We start from the raw sequence: 21,481 nt of genomic DNA, 5'->3' as shown, positions 1-21,481 counted from the left end.
CCTTCCCTCCAGCCTCAGCTGCCCTTTTCACCCTCGGGCAGCTCCACAGCCCCAGACTCCCTGTGCCCAAAGAGGAGAGGAAAGTTTTAGTTACAACACTATCCATGAACTGAAAAACGGGAGATGTGGTAGATTAGAATCTGTGACAACCAGTGGAAGAGTAGGGCCAGTTTTCCAGAAAACCCACAAGGAACAGCCCACAGGAGATAGTGATCAAGGCAAAGTGTACAGATAACCTCTCAGAACTAGTCTCCCAGGGCAGCTTCCTACATTATCTGATCCTCAGTCACTTCTTCTTTTTGAGATAGGAATGCCTTATCAATCCCTAGCTCACACTCTGCCATACCACTGTCCTTAGAAAAGTATCACCAAGGACTTCTGTACATTTGCTGAGCTGATGAGATAATGACAATATACCTTGCTTAGCCCAGACATCTCATTACCAGGAAGATACAAACAAACAGGGGAGAGTTTGTAGTAGAGCCGTGAACAATGGGAAAGGCGCTGGCTCTGTTTACTGGAGGAAAGATTCAAAGAAGCAAATCTTTTAGGAGGCTGGGCCCCGACTCTGAGTCTGTGAGTGGGGACTGGGGGGGAGGGAGAAATGTGATTATTGTTTCAAGCAGAAGTAGGCAGAGGGTGGGGGGAACCTTTGGAGTAAATGGGGCACGTCCACACAAAGACTTGTACGCACGTGTTTGCAGCAGCTGTATTTGGAATAGGCCCCAAAGGGAACCCACCCAAATGTCCACCCACAGGTGAAGGGATGAACAAATTGTGGTACAGCCATAAGTGGAACATAGTACTCAGCAAGAACAAGGGGTGAACTATTTACAGTACACACAACAACATGAATGAGTCTCAAACTAGTGCTGCCAAGTGAGAGAAGCCAAAACAGAATGAGTATATCCCGAATGATTCCATTTATAAGAAACCCTAGAAAATGCAAACTGATCTATAGTGACAGAGAGCAGATCAGTGACTGGCGAGGACAACGGTGGGGGGAGGGAAAGATTACCAAAGGGCACGAGGAAGCTTTTGGAGGTGATGGATACGTTCACTATCTTAATTGTGGTGATGGCTTGTCCTGTGTCCACACATGTCAAGACTCAAGTTTTACAGTTTACTGTACATCAGTTGTACCTCAATGAAGTTGTAATAATAATTTTTAAAACCCTAAGTACTGAGGAAAATGAGCTTCGTGGAGAGAACTCCCTGAAAAGATAAAGTTACTTGGATCTGAGGGGTTGAGCCACCAACTTGACCTAAGAGATTATCTCAAGGAAGCTTAGCCACAAAAGGCTCTCTTAGGATCTAGTAATGGGGAAAGGGAGACTGGGGAAGAAAAATTACTGAAGTAGAAGGCTAAATTTGCTATTTGGGTGCAAAGAGCTCATTAGCACCCAAAGGTTTCTGGGTAAAATGTTGAAATCTTGTTTGCTTGACATCTGATTCTTTTAGACTTGGCCTCATAGCCCTTAGGACTCTGGGATCTCACTCTGCCCAATGTCTTCCCCTCTCAAACTGCACTGAAGTGTGGCATGAAACAGTGAAAACAGCTGGGATCAGGGGACTGGGACACGGCAGGGAATACCTCTGACCCTATAGTACCTACACCTGGCTCCACTTCCATACCCTGGGGGTTCTGCATGAGGGGAGGTAGAAGGAAGCTGCAAACCCGGCATGACAGCCAGGCCAAGTGTTGCCTTCCTGAGTGCTTGGAATCTCTCAAAACGTATGATGCTGAATGTTCTTGAAGTTCAAGCACAAAGATTACCTCTCAGGTAGTAGGAGGATGGGTCAAAGGTCTTTAGGACCTGGTTCTTTCTTTTACTTCAGAACCTAAACTTGTCCTTAGCTGACCAAATCCCCCCACCCCCACCTCCCTTCCACCCAACTTCTCCCTGTCCTTCCTCACATTCCTGAAGCCCTAGACAATGTCCCCAGGTAGCACACAACCCTCCAGCATTCTCTGGGGCCCTTCCCAAACCTCAACCTTTATGATGATGAGAGCTTTTATCAGTGCTGCCCTGTGTCCTTGGTTGCAGACTTCCCTTGCAGGAACAGTAGTTAACATCAACACTTTCGTTATTCTTATATCAGCCAACACATTCATTATGCTATCGGACTGTAAAATGGGGCAAGTTTTTGAGTGGTGCCCTATTTCAACCATGCCAAGGAACTTGGGAGTTTGGACTGTCAGACTCTAAAGAAACCCTGGTGACAGGACTAATAAAAATTCGGTAGCTGGCTGGGTGTGTTGGCCCATGCCTGTAATCCCAGCATTTTGGGAGGCCAGGGCCACAGATCAGTTGAGGCTAGGAGTTTGAGACCAGCCTGAGCAATATAGTGAGATCCTTGTCTCTACCAAAAAAAAAAAAAAAAATAGCCAGCAACAAGCTACCTGCATCAAAATGGCCTTGTTATCAAGGCCAGTTCCAGGACCCCATCTCAGATGTAAGGTGTCAATCAGATGCTCCTTGAATGGGCCTGGAAATCTCATTCTGATGCATTGTAACATAGGAGACGTTCTGTTTCAAAGAACAGAGTCTCTTTTCTCCTTCTTTCGTATATATTCTTGCCACGTTTTGTTTCTTGGGAGTCTGGATGAGAAACTCTTAAGAACGTGTAACAGGCATAGACTTGCGTTCCTGGACCCAGATGAGATGGGGAGGAGTAGGTGGGGCTGGGATGAAGCGTGCCAACACAAATATTGTCCCATCAGGACCTGGCAATTTTGCCAGGAGGCTCACAGGGATTTGCCCTTTGCTAGAGAAGATGCCTGGTTCCCCTACTCCAGGCTGAGAAGTCTGGTGTCATGGGAAAGGGCTGAGGTCAATAGTACTGGTGGGGGGAGGGCTAGAAAGAAAGAGAAATAATTGGGCCCATGCCAAGGGGTTATTGGAATCCCCCTAGCTCCAGGAAGTGTGGGTTTGGAAACTGGGAGATGTAAGGCTGTGGAGCGTCAGGTAAATAAACAAACAAACAAACAAACAGAACCTGGGAGATGCTTAGAGGAAGGAGAAGGGGTGGAGGAGATTAGATTTTGACTTCACTCTGGGCCTGATAACCATACCAGGTAGAGGGGATCCTTCATTGTCCCTCTGATCTTAGGGGTCAGAAGTTGGGAGGGAAGCCAAGGCTTGGGAATTCCAGAACACCAAATCTATTGCACCTATCTGCCCAGTGAATGGTAGTGTCTGGCCAATTCACAAAGATATCAGGGTTGGAGGTAGGGCTCCCATTCAGTAATCCAACCCATCCACACTCCTGGGTACAGACTTGGCCAGCATCCTCCCTACCTCACACACAAACCAAATCAATTGGGTCGACTCCTACTTATGCTTCCCAACTCAATTTTTCCGTCTTTCCTAAGCTCCCCTGGGGTGGGGGGTGGTTAGGTGTCCTTCTCTGTGCTCCCAAAGAGCCCCATCCCTCCCCATATTGTATAACATAACACCATGTTGTAATTTCTGGGTTATATCTGTCTCCCCAACCACCAATCTGCATTCCTGAAACAGGAACTGTTCCCTCCATGTCTGTCGTGGCCAGGTCAAGGCCTCTCAGAGGAGACCGATGTGCACACACCCACATGGATTGCTCCAGCAGTGACAGTGGTTCCTCAAGGGAATAGGGCAACAAGAACGTAACACCTCATACCTCTTACGCAATGGGGACAGACTTGGCTGGGATGGGAACTTTAGATACCAGGCCAGCCTCCTGCCCACTCTGCCCTCTGTCCCAGGAAGCTGCCAAGGATGGCAGTTCCAGCTGGCAAGTGATGAGATTTTCTTCCTGGAAGGATTCTTGGCTTAAGAACTGGGCTTTGCCTCTTCCAGCCTTCTTCAATGCCCTCAAGTTGCTGGGGACATGGGGGATGGGAGGGAGAGGCTGCATCAGCCCCAGCCTTGTTACTGTGCCTACCTCTTATCTCCCCCACCTGCACATGGCAGGGATTCCCAAGAACAGAGATTTTTTCCAACCGTGGCTAGAAGTGGAAACTGGGTGGGCAAACATTTGCTGCCCAGAGAGTAGCACTGCCTCTGGCCACACATGTCCCCCCCCTAACTCTGGCCTTCTTTGGCTCTAACTAACCAAGGTAAATCTGCAGCCCACCAGGATGAAGAGGAACAGGCCTGGTATCAAGAAGAGGAGGCCCATACTCGGTCCTCATAAAGAATTCTCTCTAGTGACACAGACTCTGGTGTGAGTATCCTTGCATCTGTGAAGGCCCCGGGCCTTCAGAAAACCTCAACCCCCTCGATATGGCTCCTGCAGAACCCTTCCCCTAGCCCAGGAAACACATACCCAATCATAGCTACTTTATTTTCCTTTTAATTTTTCTGAAGGATATACACCACATATCCCATGGGCAATAAAGCGCATTCAATGTGTTTATAAGCCAAACAGTCACTTTGTTTAAGCAAACACAAGTACAAAGTAAAATAAAACCACAAAATAATGAACTGCATGTTCATAACATACAAAAATTGCCGCCTACTCAGTAGGTAACTACAACATTCCAACTCCTGAATATATTTATAAATTTACATTTTCAGTTAAAAAAATAGACTTCTGAGAATTCAGATTTTGTTTTAGATTTTTTTCTTACATTCTGGAGAACTGAGGCTTAGCTCAGCCCTCTTCCTTATTTTGCTCCCAAAGCCTCCCCCAAATCATCACTCCCTGCCCCCCTTAAGGCTAGAGGTGAGCATGTCCCTCACAATTGCACATGTCAAGCCATCAGCGAGGCGCATCACACAAAAGGCACCAAGACGTGAAACTTTTTAAACCAAAAGGACAAAAAAAAAAAAAAAAACCCAAAACACTTTCAAAAAAAAAGAAAAACCAAACCATATTTTGCCACATGTGAGAGTACAGTCGAGCAATATTTACAGAAAGGTTAACGGAACAACACTCTGACACATGCTGATTAATACCTAGGACTGCTGTTTCAAAAGAAGCTTCAAACTTATTGTCACAGCATCATCACAAAATAGAGGATCACCACTGGTTTGCTTGGCTTTTCTTTTTTTCCCCCCCCCAAAGTGAGGACCTAACTCCAAATAATACAATAGAATATGCAAATTATCTTCACATCAAGAGTACCCCAAGAAAAACGAAATCCATGGCACAGACACTGTACAAGGGTGCAGTGCAGGGCTCTGAGGGGCCCAAACCCCTTTTGCCAACTTGATTTTCTAGCACTGAAGGGAGCAAGGGGTCAGGCATATGATGGAGATGATACTGAAATGATTTATCCAAAATCCATGCAAATCAAGTTCTTTGGATAGAGGTGAAGAACTTGGACATGGCTGTTTCAGGCAGCTGAAGTCAAAGGGAATAGGAATTAGGGAAGGGGAAGTGGGCAGAAAGGATTGTTGGCCACTGGACCTTCCACTCGGAGTAGAGAGGGAGGGCTTGGCTCTGAGAACCTCCATCTGACCTAGGAGGAACATTCTCCTATGGCCATCTCCTCCTCCTGTCCTTTAAGTCTCTTGTGTTTCTTTTTCTCCCTTTTCCCTTGGTTGCCCCTTTCCCTTTAGCAAATTTCAATTGTCCTGGGAGAAAAGGTTGCCGTCATGTCCGAAAGCCCTGTGGAGGCGCTGAAGGAGTTGGTGACGGCTGAGGAAGGGAAGCTGCTGACCTGGGCTGGGAAAGCAGGTGGAACGGATGAGTACGTGGTGGCCACCGAGGGTGAGGGGAAGCCACTGTGCACGGGGGAGGGGTAGGTCGAGGAGCCGGGAGAGGAGAAGGAGGTGGGCACGGGCGATGGGTATGAGGTGGTGGCAGGGGATGGATAAGAGGTAGCAACTGGGGACGGGTAGGAAGAGAGAGAGGAGGTGGCTGAAGAGGCCACAACATTTTTGTCTGCTTTCTTGTCCTTCTGCCGCAAGTGGATCTTGGTATGCCTCTTCCGTTCGTCGCTCCTGGCAAACTTTCTCCCGCAGATGTCGCAGGCGAAGGGCTTCTCGCCTGTGTGGGTGCGGATGTGGGTGGTCAGGTGGTCACTGCGGCTGAAGTTGCGCATGCAGATGCGACACTGGAAGGGCTTTTGGCCTGTGTGGATGCGGATGTGGCGGGTGAGCTCGTCGGAGCGAGAGAAACGGCGATCACAGGACTCCACCGGGCAGGCGTACGGGCGTTCGTGGGGGGGTGTCTTGCTGGGCCGGTTGGGGTACTTGCGCATGCGGCTGGGTTTGATGAGCTGGGACTGGTAGGTGGTATTGAGGGCCTTCAGGTCCTGGGATCCCGACTGAGTGGCAAAGGCCTTGATCGTAGAGAGTGGGGTGAGTGAAGGCTGCTGGGTACGGCTCTCCAGGCCCTGGAAGGGCTTCTGGTCTGGGGTGCCCAGGCCCAGGTCCCCCTGCTGCTGCGGAAACAGGTAGTCGGGAATCATGGGAACCTGGAAGCCACCCTTGGCAGCAGGGTAGGCAGGAGGCGGGTACTGGAGCCCGGTGCCTGCAGAGCCCGAAAAGGCCTGGCTCTGTGGCTCAGGGAAAATGTCAGTGTTGGGCGTGGGGAAGGTGGGTGCTGCGGAGTAAATGGGACTGCTGTCGCTGGACGGCACTGCGCAGCTCAAGGGTGGGCTCTGGGAGGCAGAGGAGGAGGAGGAGGCTGCTGGAGACGATGCTGAGGATGAGGAGGCTGGTGGGTTGGTCATGCTCACGAGGCCACTGACCAGGCTGAAAAGGGGCTCAGGCCACAAGGTGTTGCCACTGTTGGGCGCAGGCTCCAGAGAGAAGCGGCCAGTGTAGGTGATGGGGGGCAGCCGAGTGGTCTGGCTGGGGTAACTTGTCTCCACCAGCACCTTTTCGTTGTTCAGAGAGATGTCAGGAAAAGACTCTGGCAGGAGAGAGAAGGGAAGGCCTGGTTACTGGAGAGCAATCACTGGAGGACGAGGAGGACCCGAGCTGCCAGGCAAGAGGTCAGGCCGGCTACCATTGACTCCCGAGGTGGTTAATAATTGATAGCAGCAGATTGCAATGTTCCTGGACCTGCTCCAGTGGCAGAGCCCGTTTCAACAACAGCTGACGCAAATAAGGAGAATCCCCTCCACTGCAGCTCCCAGCGCTCCGCAGCGGCTGCGCCGGCGAGGGATTCCCGCCAGCACCCCCTATGGTCGCGGCTAGTGCGCGCCCCCTACCCCAGGCTGCCGGGACACCGATGGGCAAGAATCATGGCCCTTCCTTGAGGACATGCGGCAGGCAAGGCAAGCCTTTCTCGAGGTGGGGGCGCAGCCCTGCTCATCAAAACAAGTCCTCCCCCTCTCTGCCCACCCACGCAGCTCCAGAGCTCTACATCCAAACAAAAGCTCGGTCCTCTGAGCACCTCTAGGGACAAGAGTGGGGGCTGGGGGGTGTCCCCAGGCATCCCTCTAACACATGACCCCGGGGATGCGAGGAATAGAAGGGAAACCCCAGTCGCATCCCTAAGGTCCAGGAGCACTCCTGCGGTGAAGGTCTGGACGCCAGCATGGTGGCGAAAGGGCTCACCCTCCGCGGTGTAGGCCACTGCTTACCTGCTGTCAGGTGTTCATAGGGCTGCTCGCCCGTCTCCCCCTGAGGGTTGTAGGCGCTGCTGCTGCTGCTGTTGCTGCCGCCCCCTCCGCCTCCACCGCCCCCGCTGCTGCTGCTGCTGTTACCGCCGCTGCCCTCTGGGGCGCCGGCCGCACCGAGGAACTGGGGAGCCCCATTGCTCAGCAGCATCATCTCCTCCAGCTTGGGGTAGTTGTCCATGGTGGGCGAGTGCGGAAAGGAGCCGAACGGGTCGGAGATCTGCAGCGGAGACATCAGCTGCATCTCGGCTTTGGCCGCGGCCATCCTGGACGAGCCGGCGGGAGAGCTGGTGTTGGGGCGGGTGGGCGCAGCCCGGGCTGGAGCTGCGGGGGACACACTCGCGGGAGCCTGGCCGGGTTACATGCGGGGCGTGGGGCACACTGGGGAGAACGCAGTGGGGTCCCCAGGCTCGCCCTCGCCGCGGGCGGTGTGGACTCGGCACTGCTGCGGAGGCTGGGGCAGGGGCCAGTCCTGCGGCGGCGGAAGCTGGCGGCGGTGGCGGATGGCGGCGGCGGCTCCCCAAGTTCTGCGCGCTGGGATCTCTCGCGACTCCCCGGATCCGCCTCTATTTGAAGGGTCTGAAACATCACCGGCCCGCCTCCGTCGTGACGTACATGGCCATATATGGGAAGCAGGAAGCCCTAATATGGCAGGACCGGCCAGGAGGACCCAGAGTGACGTGAAGCCCCCTCTCCTACAGCGGCGGGCACCTCCATCCCGCACCCCGGGTCCCGCGCCTGCTCCCGAATCCCGGGAGCCCAGGCTTTGAGGAAGCCCAGTGCTGCAGCCGCAGCTGGGGCCTTCCGAACCAAGCTGCCCCGGAGTTCCCAGCGTTGCCTCCGCCCCTTCCCTCCGCCCGCTGCCCTCCTCCCGGAGCCGGAAGCGGCCGGGCCATATCTGGCCACTCCAAATAAGGCGCTGCCCAAATAAGGGTTGTTCCGGCGGGGGATCCTTCCTGCTCCTTATATGGCATTTCCGGGCCGTTGCTCGTTGCTCCCTCGCTCCCTCCCTCCTCCCTGGTTCCAAGCCCGGAGCCCGAGCGTGCGCAGGAGCCGGGGACGCCCAGACAGGGAGGGCGCGGGGCGCGTAGCGCGGGGCCCTCGGCTACACAGGCGGCTCCCGGGCGTCAACTGTGCTGGGGAAGCCCGGACCCAGAGCGGGGGCGAGGGCGATTCGGGCTGAGGTTCTGCCACTGTTATCGAGGGCCCGCCCGCCCACCTCAGGGACCGTGGGAGCGATCCGGGAGCTGAGGGAGGAGCCGCTGGGCCGGCTGGGGCACAGGCCGCCTAGGAGAGGCGGGGCCTTGACCTCAGGCCTCGACCAATGGCACGGTGACTTTCCAGGTGTCCCGGGGAAACTGAGGCAAGAAATCAGGGCCACATGGTTCTTGGGACACAGCGTAGTAGTGAGACGCCTCATTTCCGCCACCCATCTGTGGGATGGATGGGGCTGTCGGTGCCCCGGGTCCCCTGTGCGCCACCCAGAACCGAAAAGCTGTTCCCTAGCCCCAGCCGGTGAAGAGCCCCCCCTCTGAGGGGCGGATGGGGGAAGCTGATTGCCCGAGGAGAAGCCTGACTCCTGTTCCCACCAGGAGCTAATGGTTCTCGTGGTGGCGGGGCACTTCCCCACCCTAATCCATCCTGGTGAGGGCTTGGGGGACACTGCGGATTCTGAAGTGGGGGCTTCCCTATGGGCTGTCTGGGGACCCCAGGCTTGGAAGCGAAGAGAGGACCTGCTCAGCGGCTCGGTGCTGCCCTCTGGAGGCCCCCGCTCCGGCTCCGCGCCCGGGCCCCAGGCCGAGCGGGCTCTTCCGCCGCCTCCTCGCTCCGCCCCCCGGATGCTGTGCCGGGCGCGGCGCCAGGCGGGGGAGCCGCAGTCGCAGTGCGCGCGAACTGAGCAGGCGCCGCAGCCCGGGCTCTCCCTGCAGTCTCCGGGGACCCGCCACTACCGAGGCGCCCAGACTCCAGGGTAACACTCTCCTCTCAGAGCCAGGCCAAGGCGGGGGTGGTGTGGGGGTTGGGGGAACGATTCCCGCGGGTCTCCCGAGTGCCGGAGGCTAACAGGGAAGCCCTCCCCGCCCCCACGACGCAGTCACATGCGCGCCCCAAAGGGAACAGGGATTCCGAGAAGGGAAGTCTCTGGCTCTCGCCCTGAAACCAGGGGAGGTGCTGTTTTTCTGAATTTAAAAAGAAAGCAAGTGCGCGTGTGGAAGGAGGGTGCTGACACCACCTGGAGGGAAGGGGTCGGGTCAGAGTCTCTGCTCAAACAGCCTCAGGAGGTCGGGGTCAGGGGGTTAAATGGGGGAGGGGTGTAACTCTCTTGGGCTTCATCCCTCCGTAGCTGTCCCCCACCCAAGACATTTTCTTATAATGAACTTAAGGAATTCAGCAATAAACCAGGACTCCCTTGTCTCTGAGCGCCCCATTCCAAGTGCATGGGCGAGGTGCGGGAGCAGTCCCCTGTCTACCGGGTTGTCCGTTAGGGGCAGAAGTGATGCGCCCCCCTCAGGCCTCCTGAAGGGTCAAATGGTCTGAATACCCATTTTGCTGCTCCCTGGTGGGTGCCTTGGCCAAGCTTTTTGTATTTCACTTTCTTCAACCGTAAAATGGGGCCAATGTTAATAATATCCACATGGAAGTATTGTTGTGAAGACTAAAATGTACACGGGCTTCCAATTCTGCGAAATCCTAAAGCTCAGTGCCTGCCTTGCAGCTGGCATTCAGTAAACAGTGGCTATTGTTGTTTTCAGGGGCTTTAGACCCATAGGGTCACCCACAGTTCACCCACCCATCCTCAGACTTCAAGAAAACCCCAGTGACCATTTTCTGAAAAGTTGTGCAGAGAGGGAAAAACATTCCAATCCTAACACAGGGGACATTGTCCCTAAGAGTTGATATGAATCTTCTTGCTGCAGTAGAACATCGTTTCATAGAGCAGAATTTTTCAGCCTTGATTGCGCAGCAAAATCACCTGTGGAGCTCTAAAAAAGAAAGGTTTTACCCTAGACCAACTACATCATAATCTTCCTGAACGTGTGAGTGCCAGAACTGAGCAAGTACCTCAGCTTGGGATTCTTGTGCTGTCCCTGGTGAACCACCCAGACTTTGGGAAAGAACATCTTTCTCTCCCAGCCAGGGCAAACCTGTTGCCCTGTGATTCTACTGTGTCAGCTGACCTAAGGTATTTTCAGGTCCTTTCTGAAGCTGGGCACCAGAAATGCTTATAGTCTACGTGTTTTGTTTTGCATGCCCAACATCAATTCCCTGTTCTCTTCATAACTGTTCCCCAGCTAGCAGTTTCCTTTGAGGAACCACCCCAATCCATGTGGGTGGGGGCAGATAACCCCACCCTAGGTCTAGGAGTAGCTACGTAATGCAGGCCTGGCCATCAGTGCAGGATGCTATGGCCTAGGGGCATTCCATGTCCCTGGCCACAGTGATTGAGTCAGAATGGGCACATGACCCAAAACAGGCCAATGAGAATCACTTCTGGGACTTTTTCTGGAACTCTTGGCAAAGGGGAATTCTTATTCCCTGATGGTACTAAGCCAACAGAACATAAGCCTGCTGACCATCTTGCCCGCAGGACCGGAGAGCCTGCCTCCGAATGCAGCTGATGCAGAGGAAGTCCCTGGATTCAGCCTGGGCTTTTTAGTTATGCAGGCCAGTGAATTACTTTTTTATTAATACAACAAAACAGCCTCAGTTCAGTTCCTATTACTCATAACCCAACAGGTTCTGATCCATACTCATTATCAACAACAACAAAAAACTTTTCTGAGGATTTACTGTGGGTAGGGTCTAGGGATAAGGCCTATGGTGCCGGCCTTTGCCTCTAAGGGGCTTACCGTTGGATAGAAGGGAGCCTAGATTCTATAAGAGACTAAAGAATAGGAAGGGAGCCGCCCTGTTAGCCACCAAAAGCCAGTGACACTAAGGCACAGGGAATAAGAGGAGGGAAAGATTCCAGGGGGCTGAGAGAAGGGCGGGGACAATGAAGAGATTTTGGAGGGGAAAGAACATGAGAAGGACCAAATTGATGGGGAAGTGAGAAGCTGTTTCTGGCCAAGGTTGGTGCGGTGGTCAGGAGCACCCATGTGGTCCTGTCTGGGGGAAATGAGGCTAGAAAGTGGGGGAGTGGGCTAGAGTAGAGAGAGGTGCTACTGGGAAGTAGCAGAAGGGAAGGTTAAATAAAGCACTCATCTTTTAAAGATGGTTTATTGGCCGCTGCTTGTATGAGGCACAGTGCTGATTCTTAGGGATTCCACAGTGAGGATTTGCTCTTATGGAAAATACCACTCAGTGGGATGGATAGAAATAAACAGTTATGCAAATAAAAAGGATAACTTCAGATTATGGTAAGTGTAGCTTACATACTAGGAAGGTGAAGGAAGGCATCTTGGAGGAGGTGACATTTATGGAGAGATATGAAAGTGGAGAGGAAACTAACTGCCTAGAGGAGTGTGGTGGGGAGAGCATTCTAGGCTGAAGGGCAGCCTGGCTAAGGCCTCAGGAGGGAAAGAGTCCTGGCCATGGTCAATTTAGGGCCTCAGGCTAAGGTGTGGGAGGCAAGAATGTTTAGAGCTAAACTGTACCCTTCCACTGTCACTCTCCCTTGTTCTGTCCTCACAGCTCATACAGAGGAGCATGTCGCCTTCTCAGCCCTGCCCAGCTTCCAAAGGCAGCTTCCACCCAGGAGCAGTGAGAAGAGCTAAGCTCAAAGCCACTACATGCTGCCCGGTCCGTAGCCATCACAGAGAGGCCTGAAAGTCACCTCCCCGGATGGGGTTATGCCACTGACCTGACAGCAGCAGGGCTGGAGACATCTGGGTCATCCCCACTCTCCTCTGATCTGACCTTTGGCCAGTGGCACACTTTTGTTTGCTGTGATTGGGGAGCAGAGGAAGGGGAGGAGACATGGTGAAAAGAATTTGTCCTCCCAAGGAGCCAAATCTCAGTTTGGGGTTGTGAACATCCCATTTGTTTTTTTGGGTTTTTTGTTGTTTTTCTTTCTGGTGTTTTTTTTTTTTTTTTGAGACAGGGTCTCACTCTGTTGCCCTGACTAGAGTGCTGTGGCGTCAGCCTAGCGCTCAGCAACCTCAAACTCCTGGGCTAAAGCAATCCTCCTGCCTCAGCCTCCTGGGTAGCTATAGGCACGCGCCACCATGCATGGCTAATTTTTTCTATTTTTAGTAGAGACGGGGTCTCACTCTTGCTCAGGCTGGTCTTAAACTCCTGAGCTCAAGCAATCCTCCTGCCTCGGCCTCCCAGAGTGCTAGGATTACAGGTGTGAGAGCCATGGTGCCTGGTCAATGAACACCCCGTTTCTGACCAACAACCCAGATGAAACGACTGGCCTGGGGTGTACAGGAAAGAGTTTGGGGGTAAGGAAGGCTCTGAGCCACTCCTACACCCCGGCCTGGGAGCCTGCTGGCCCTCAAGATGCGCTTAGGGATGACCTGGGGCTCTCAGACCTTGCTGGCCAGGTGACTGGTGCCAGAACCCTGGGGAAAGGTGACCTCAGAGGACCTGCAGGTCAGAGCTGCTGCTGTCCACACTCAGACTTTCCTGCAAATGGGAGAGGAGGAGGCAGATACGAGAGAGCTGAGCCTGCCCAAGGCAGCTGAGGCTCCAGGAGAAGGCCAGCAGAACCGTCACATCTCTGACACCCAACCCAGGGCTGAGCGGGCTGCAGCTCTCAGAGGAAAATAAGCCCCTTTTTCCATTGCCGCTTCCTCCTCCCTGGCCTGGACTACGTCAGCACCCACATGCGCTGCTCAGGCTGTGGTTTGCCACGGCTGTGGCCGGCCCAGGGCTCAGGAAGTGACTCTCTCTCGGGTTCTGTCTGGGGTGCCTGTCACACTTTCCGAGGACTGATGGGCTCCACCGGAAACATGGAGGTATTGGCCTTGCATGGGTCGGGGGCAGCTCTGCTCCCACCCCAGTGGGGCCTTGCGGGGTGAGAAGCAGCCTGAAGAGGCCAGGCATGGGGAGGGACAGAAGGTGCACTGAGAGGGTGGGCAAAAGGGGGAGACATGGGGAAAGATGGGAGATGGCAGTGACAGTCGTGCCAGAGCGTGTAGTGTGAAGCCATCTCATTTACTCCAATTACAGGTGCCAGAGGACAGCCCTGAGTCCTAGGCGGAGAAGGGCCATGCAGAGTGATGCTGCGGCCTGCGGTACTCGGGGTCTGAAGAGGGTGCTGAGGAGGGCGCCTGGCACGCCCAGAGGGTTCCAGGGCGGCAAGGAGAGACTGTGGAGGATTTGGCCCCCAGTGGGGGGTCTACATAGGAGAGTTGGGGTCTAGGCTGCTGTCCTTAGGGTCTGCCTGAGGAGTGATGTACCTGAGTTAGGTTAGGCCTAAAATGGAAGACACTGAGGCATAATCACTGGAGAGGTGGCACAGTCTGTCCTCGAGGGGCCCTGGAGAGGGAAGAGGGACACGAACCCTTAGGCGGGGCTGCCTGGGTCCTCTCTGCCCCCGGGTGCCCTGCAGGTGCAGGAGGAGGCTGTTGTCCCTCTGCCCTGTGCTGGGCAGCCCCTCTCCCAGGTGTGGGGCTGGCAGGACCCTAGGCTCAGAGACAATCCAGCCCGATTGTCCTCTGCCTTCTTTGCTCCCCCCGCCCCCAGCTGAGTGTGCAGCAAAGCCAGCCAGGCTGCAGAAATCTCTGGAAGCTCGTTGGGCAGGAGAGGGAGGGGAGCATTACATAAGAGCCCACTGATGTGCAGGAAGTGGAGAGCAGCCTTTAGATTAGAAAGGCAGCGTTTCCACCCAGCCCAGAAAGGCAGGAATAGCAACGCGGTTATTTCTGGCCCCTCACCACCGCCCAGCGCTGGGGCTGCTCAGCTTCTTGGTGGGTGAGCTTGGACTCTGCAGACCTGCTGGGAGGGGGAGGGAGGGAGGGGGCAGGCACTCCCTGGGGTTACCCCACTCTGGCACTGGCCTCTCCCCCAACCCCCACTCCAACACCAGGATGCAGGAAAAACAATAATAATGATATCCGTGGTGCTTGTTTCCTCTGATTTTCCTTAATCTCTGGATACATTCTCCACCCCCGCCCTCACCTCCCCCCCCAACACACACACATTTACTATGTGACAGGCTCTGTGCTAAACACTTGACAGGCATTTGTCCTCACAGTGCCTTATGAGGTAGGGACCATTCTCACCCCCATTTCGTGGATGAGGAAACCTGCTCAGAGAGGGCAGGCGATTGGCACAAGGTCACAGAGCTGGGTAGTGGTGGAGCCACGATTCCCATCCAGACAGTCTGGCTTCAGAACCCTCTGGCGGAACCCAGCTCATACCAAGAACTGTTCCCTGGGGTCCCAAAATGAATCAGACAAAGCTTTCACTCTGCAGGGGTTCTTGAGTCAGGTAGGGGAGTCAGGCATGTGAACAGATTATTTCAACTCAGTCACTCAACAATTATTTATCAAACATCATCTCTGCTCTGGGCATTAAAGATACAAAGAGAAGCAAGGAGGGTCCCCCTGTTTTGCAGCTCACAGCCTAGTGAGGGAGACAGTGAAGCACTTACAGCCGTGTGACATATGCTCTCACTGGGGAAGCACAGTGGATGCGGGAGACCCCAATCCAGCTCCCACCCACTGAAGTGCTTCCCAGGCAGCCAGAGAGCCGAGACTTGCCATCTTAAAAATAATTTCAGGAGGCTGGGGGTGGGGGCGGGGGGAGGGGCAGGTGGTAAGACTAGCGGGCAAGCAGGCAGTGGTCCAGGACGGAGGGTGAGTCTGGATGCATCAGCACCAGCTATCACAGCGGCTCCCTCGGGGGCCTCCCAGTCAGAGAAAGACTGCAGGAAAAACTGACACCCACATTTGCTGACAGGCAGCTCAGCCCAGCGGAGCGTCCATATCCCTTGGGACAGTGGCAATAAGGCAAACGGTGGTTGAGAGGCTGGATGGAAGGGCCCTTTCTGTTTTCTTCCTCCAGCCACCCTCCTTTCGACTCCCTCCATATGGAACCCTGTTTTAAGGCAAAGTCGAAATGAGTGAGTGAAAAGGAGGCTGGCACCCAGCCCCAGGAGGAAGAGCTTCCATGCAGATGATCACATTGACAGACAGAGATGAGAGGGAAGGAGAGTGGGCCCCTCTGGGCCCTGGGAACATCCCCAGGAGGGTCTTTGCTTTACTGTGGGCAGAGGCAGCACTTCTGTTCCCATCAGCAGGCAGAGGGAGGGGTCTTTGGAACTCAGAGGACCCAGTTTCCCTTTGGGCCAGTTGCAGACAGGGCCACCATGGTGGATGACAGTGTCTTGAAGCTGGCATTGGACTCAGAGTTTTTTAAAAATAATATTTATTTTTATTATGGTAAAATATACATAAAATTTACTATTTTAACCATTTTTAAGTGTACAATTCAGTGGCATTAAGTACATTCACCCTGTCGTACAACTATCACTGCTTTCCATTTTCAGAACTTTTTAATCATTCCAAGCAGAAACTCTGTACCCCTTAAATGCTAATTCCCTGGTCCCTCCTCCCCCCAACCCCTGCTAACCACTATTCTGGTTCCTTACTCTATGAATTTGACTATCCTAGGTACCTTATATAATCATACAATATTTCTTCTTTTGTGTCTGACTTATTTCACTTAGCATAATGTCTTCAAGGTTCCTTCCTGTTGTAGCATGGGTCAGACTCTCATTCTTTTTTTTGAGGCTGAATAATATCCATTTGTATGTATATATCACATTTTGTTTAGCCATTCATCTGTTGATGGACAAAGAGTTGTTTCCACTTCTTGGCTGTTGTGATAATGCTGTGAACATTGGTGTGCAAGTGTTTGTGGACTCAGTGTTCCAATTCCTCACCCCGAGGCAGTAACCTATAGCTACCGCAAGGAGGGTTAAAGTCAGATTTAAGAAGAACCGCATGGTCTCCTGCTACCAGTGACCGGGGCAGCAGCTCCCTCTCTGGAAAGTTTTAATAGCCAGAGACAACTCTGCTCCCCCTGATCACGCCCCCACCCCAGACTGAGCCTGGAGTGGCTGCCCTGGCATAGAAAAGAGGCTTTAGGGGTCACCTTGGGGTCAGAGCTCTGGGTGGTTTATTTTTAGGAGCTGGGTGGTGGTGGTTTCTTTGTCTGCCCTTGGGCTTTGGGCCCGCCACCACCCTCCAACCCCAGACCCAACTTTCTCTTTCCTCCTTTCCCTGGCAACATCCAGGCTGTCTCACTTTTTCTCTCCCAGGCTAAATTGGGAGTGTGAAGCTGCTCTTCTTCCCAATTTAGCATTTGAATTAAAGTGAGAACTGAATGTGGCTGGAAAGCTGACTCCCATCTGTGTGTGAGAGGGAAAAGCAGAGCAAGTGAGCGTGGGCACAGGCTGGGGCAAGCAGGGAGAGGGCAGCTGATCCGGGCAGCTCCTGTTTAGCTCAGACCCCATCTTCAGGCGCAGGCAGACAGCTCCGGAGAAAGACAGAGGTTTGAAGGTGGTTGTTTTCTCAGGAGTGGAAGGAGGATGCTGCAGGGGCATTGTTCAAACATTCCACAGACGTGGCAAGTGCTTACTGTGTTCCAGGCCCCGTGCTGGATGGTGGGCAAACAGTGGTGAACCAGCTGGACCCAGGCCTATGCCTGACCTTCAGTCTGGTGGGGAAATAGACTTGGAAACAGGCCATGACCCAACAGGGCAATGTTTGCTGTTGGGGGAAGGAGAAGTGTGGCAGAGGCCTGGAGGGGGCATCTAATAGCTTGGGGGTGTCTGAGCTGAGACTTGAAGCACATGCAGGAGCTGACCTGGTAAAGCGGGAGAACAAGGGTGCCTTGGGCAGAAGGAATTGCGCATGCGAAAATTGGAGTGGGCATAGTTTCTGCAAGGCAGGGAGCTGGTACTGGCTGAGTTGGGCTCAAGAGCTCCCACTGCCTCTTACTCTCCGCCTCCTCCTCCTCCTCCTCCCCTCTCCTCCCCTTCTTCCAGGAGAACAGAACCAGGTGAGAGTGATCTGGGCCCGAGGAGTCTGGGAGCTTATGAATCTTTGCTCAGGCTGCAAACAGTCCAGGTAGGGGCAAGGAGGCTGCAGTCTCCTTCTGAGCTGACACTCAGAAAGCTGGACGTACCTGAGAGGCCCAGGGTGCACGTGGAGCAGAGGAAATGGGATCTCAATTGCATCATGGGATACAAAGGTATCAGGAAGGGTCTCTGCTTGGTTTAGCTGATTCCATCCTTCCTGGGGGGCTGGCTAAGCTGATCTCTGGGAGACCTTTCCTCTTAGCTGATGGAACTGAATCATGATTCTGGCAGAGATAGGAAGGCAAAGAGACCCTCTGTTGGCCAAGACAGGAAACTGCTGTCTGGGGACCATGCATTTCTCTGTCAGGGACAGGACAGGCACAGCTAAGGGATGCTGGTGTAAAACTCACCATCAGCATTATTTATTGATCACTCATCTGGCGGGGACAAAAGAAGAGGGTAGTTCATGGGATGCAGGGCTGGTGGGGTCAGCTTGAGAAAGAGATCAGAGAAAGGTGGGTCATTGAGGAGCACCACTCCCTGCCCCTGTAAGAATACTGGGCTTCCAAAAAAAAAAAAAAAAAATACTGGGCTTCCAGTGTTTGGGGTTCCTCTTTCAACCACAGTACCCTAGACGAAAATAAGGGAAGGGGCAGGAGGCAGGGACACCTGGAGCAGGCCTGGGACTGTCACTGAGGCCATCAGGGAGACCATGTCCAGGCAGTACTGTGGCTGTGCAAGCTTCCCTCCCTCTAGACCCAGCCTCCTCCTCCCCAGTTCCCTCCCCCCTGCATCCCTCCTGACCCTGAAAGCAGCTCCAGCAGCCTCTCTCCCAGGTCGGGTCGCCTTGGGCGGCAGGGCCCTCCCCGGGCCAGCCCGGCAACCTCCCTGCTCCGCCAAGGTGCCTGATCCTCACCCAGGGGGGCGCCTTCTGCGCCTGACCATCTCCTGCGGGAGGGGCGGGGGCGTGCGCACGAGCTGGGCTGAGAACGAGACTGCTGGAGGGTCCGCGCTGTGCTGTCCCCCATCACGGGTGCTTTCTTCCTGAACCTCAGCTCAGGGAGCGGAGTACGACGCGCTCTGCTCGCAACGCCTGGAGCAGATCGGCTGCGGGAGAGGACTGTCCCCGCGGGCGGGGAGTCCCTCCATACCGGGAGGCAGCTGCGCCACCTCGTGGGCCTTTTCCAGCCTGCAGGCCTCCCTCCCGCCCGGGCTGCCTCCAGCCTCCATCTGGAAGGCGCTCTCAGGCAGGACCGCACAGAGGCCGCTGCCGGGCTCTGAGCGCGTGAGGCGCCCTTCTCCTCCAGGCAGACCTGCTCCAGTTTAGAGAGGGAAACACCGGGGCCGTTTGGGAGGGAGATGATCATGTACTGGCTGAAATGTAAGGTAGTGGGGAAGCCAGCCCGCGCTTTTGGTCTGGAAGCAGCCTCTCCCTATCATCCTGGACGCCACAGATCTGGGGACCGTGGCCCACACCCCCAAGGCCCCTCCCTCCTGGGCCCGCCCTGCCTCCTTCCAGGCTGAGCAAGGCCGGGCTGAGCTCTGCCCATCAAGGGGAGCTGGCACAGGCTGGAAGGACCGCAGGCTTGCTTTCCTCTGACGTCACGGCCTGGAAATCTCATTTACAGCAGGTTCTCTGGGTATGAAGGACTGACAAGAAGGGGAGGAGAAAGAGCTGAAGTAGCTCAAGGCCTGAGGCCACTATAGCCAGGGACCTTAGGCCTGGGGGACTGCCCAGTGTTCCCAAGGAGGCCTGGGCATGACACACAGCGCTAGACCGCAGCCCGAGCCCCCAGCCCAAAGCTAATACCTCTCAAAGCCCCCTGAGGACCCAGGCAGTGACCTAGCACCATCCTCATAACTCCCATCTCTTTCCCGCCCCCTGGCCTGGAGAGGTGTACGGAGGCAGAGGGGAGAGGGAGGTGGAATGAGGGGAATGAGGAGACAGCAGGGGTCACCTAAGCCCAGACATGTCCCACCAACCAGCCTCTTCCCAGGAGCCTTTCCACCCATTCTTTTTATCACCTTCATCTCTCCTCTCCTTCTATGCACCACAGGGGGCAGGCCCTGTGCCGAGTTCTAGAAGCCTGAATGTTTCCATGGCAACAGACCAATGCATGTGGAAATCTGAGCATGTCCCTGTCGATATAAGGAAACACAGATGTGCCTGGAGAGTCTGGCACTGTGGAACACGACAGTGCCGTCCTTAGTCCCCAGTCACCGTGGGTGCCAGCATGTACCTGAGTATGAGCAAGTGTGTGTGGTGTGTCTGACACACAGCAAGTGAGATTCGGGTTACAGAGTGCCTAGCCTGGCTGCCTGGCCATATGGTAGCTGTTAGCCTGGGACTGCAGCATCTTACTCTCTGGGGATCTTCCTTTTTTTGAGACAGAGTCTCGCTCTGTTGCCCGGGCTAAAGTGCCGTGGCGTCAGCCTAGCTCACGGCAACCTCCAGCTCCTGAGCTCAAGCAATCCTCCTGCTTCAGTCTCCCCAGTAGCTGGGACTACAGGCATGCGCCACCATGCCTGGCTAACTTTTTCTATCTTTTTTTAGTTGCCCAGCCAATTTCTTTCTATCTTTAGTAGAGACGGGGAGTCTCACTCTTGCTGAGGCTGGTCTCGAACTCCTGACCTCAAGTGATCCTCTGGCCTTGGCCTCCCTGAGTGCTAGGATTATAGGTGTGAGCCACCACACCCAGCCTGGGGATCTTTCTAGAATGAGTCTGGCCACTGAATTTTACCCTGGCAACTTTAGAATTCAGTGGCCAGATTGCTCAGAGGCTGATGGTGAAAGGAATGACCTTCACAGGGCTGGTTGAGTGGAGGATTCTAGGGGAGACAAAAGGGACATGGCACATCTTGCCCTCACTATCACCTCAGTCCAGGAGGTTCTCGGCTAACTAGCTTGGCTCGTGTGGCAGGTGGATGTGCCCTGTGATGCCAGGGAAGGAAGAGGAAAGCTCTGTGTCGGGGCGCTTGTGTAGGGGTCCAGAGCCTGGGTCTAGGCCCTACTCACACCCCTACCCACCTCATGCTCTGCTTCCTCCACTTTCCTGCCACAAGGCTGATCTGCTATTTCTCTGCTCCCCTCCCCCCCCCTCTCTGTTCTCTTCCTCTGTCGTCTCTCCTCCTGTGCTGCCCTTGCTCCTCTGCCCTCCTTTCCCTTCCCCTGAAGGCCCATGTCCAGCCAGTTGTGCTCCTTGGCCCCTGGTAGCTTTGGCTCCATGTCCCCAGGCTCAGATCCCTGTCCTCTCTCCACCTCTCCTCCGACCTTGCCCAGCGGGTCTCCCAGTGCCACACTGGGGTGCCTCTCTGGCCCCAGCCCTTGGTTCTCTGTCCCCAGGATCCATGGGCTGGTTCCTTCCCAGCCTGTCTTGGCTTCCCCATCTCTGCCTCTGTCCTCAACCGTTTCAGGGTCTCTGGTTGAACCCCGCCCGCCCCCAGCATGTTTTGGCTTTTCTAGGCACTGTGGCCACCAACCAGTCCCCGAGCCCTGCATGGCAGTCCCACAGCCCATCCTGTCTCCCCCGGGGGCCTCACTGGGGTCTTTGTCCCCACAATGTACACCTGGCACTTTCTGTGGGCCAGAAGGTCCACTGGGGTTCCAGATGGCATCCTGAGGGACAATTCTTGGGGGTTGGGGGCCCCTGGGCCTCAAGTCCTGGCCCCTCGAAACCATTTTCCCAGATGGAATCAACCCAAGCCCATCTCTCCACTGGGGATCAGAGCTCCCACCGTTCAGTCTGGCCTTTCCCCCTCCCGCCCCCACAGCAGGGCCCTGCTTCTCACCTGAGGTCCTTCCCACCTGTGACCGACTGGGCGGGGCAAGAACAAAGCACAGAGGCCAAAATAAGTGAGGTGCCAGAGTGTGGTTTATTGGCTCATCCAGTGCCAAAGGTCCAACGGGCACCCTCTCTCCAAGGAGCCAGGGGCCCCGCAGCCCCCACACT

General features: G+C 54.7%; 1 protein-coding gene across 1 annotated transcript; it reads right to left on the bottom strand.

Annotated features, from left to right (window-relative positions):
* Positions 1–4,337: 4,337 nt before the first annotated feature.
* Positions 4,338–8,082, bottom strand: EGR1 (early growth response 1). Its single transcript, XM_069484089.1, has 2 exons — positions 7,523–8,082; positions 4,338–6,846 (listed from the first exon to the last, which is right to left on the bottom strand). The coding sequence occupies exons 1-2, from the start codon at positions 7,821–7,823 to the stop codon at positions 5,543–5,545; spliced, it is 1,605 nt and encodes a 534-aa protein (XP_069340190.1). The 5' UTR covers positions 7,824–8,082; the 3' UTR covers positions 4,338–5,542.
* Between the last annotated feature and the right edge of the window lie 13,399 nt (positions 8,083–21,481).

Source organism: Eulemur rufifrons, chromosome 10, assembly GCF_041146395.1.
Source record: "Eulemur rufifrons isolate Redbay chromosome 10, OSU_ERuf_1, whole genome shotgun sequence".
NCBI lineage: Eukaryota > Metazoa > Chordata > Mammalia > Primates > Lemuridae > Eulemur > Eulemur rufifrons.
The sequence above is the reverse complement of the archived record's forward strand: the minus strand, read 5'-3'. Positions and strand labels throughout refer to the sequence as shown.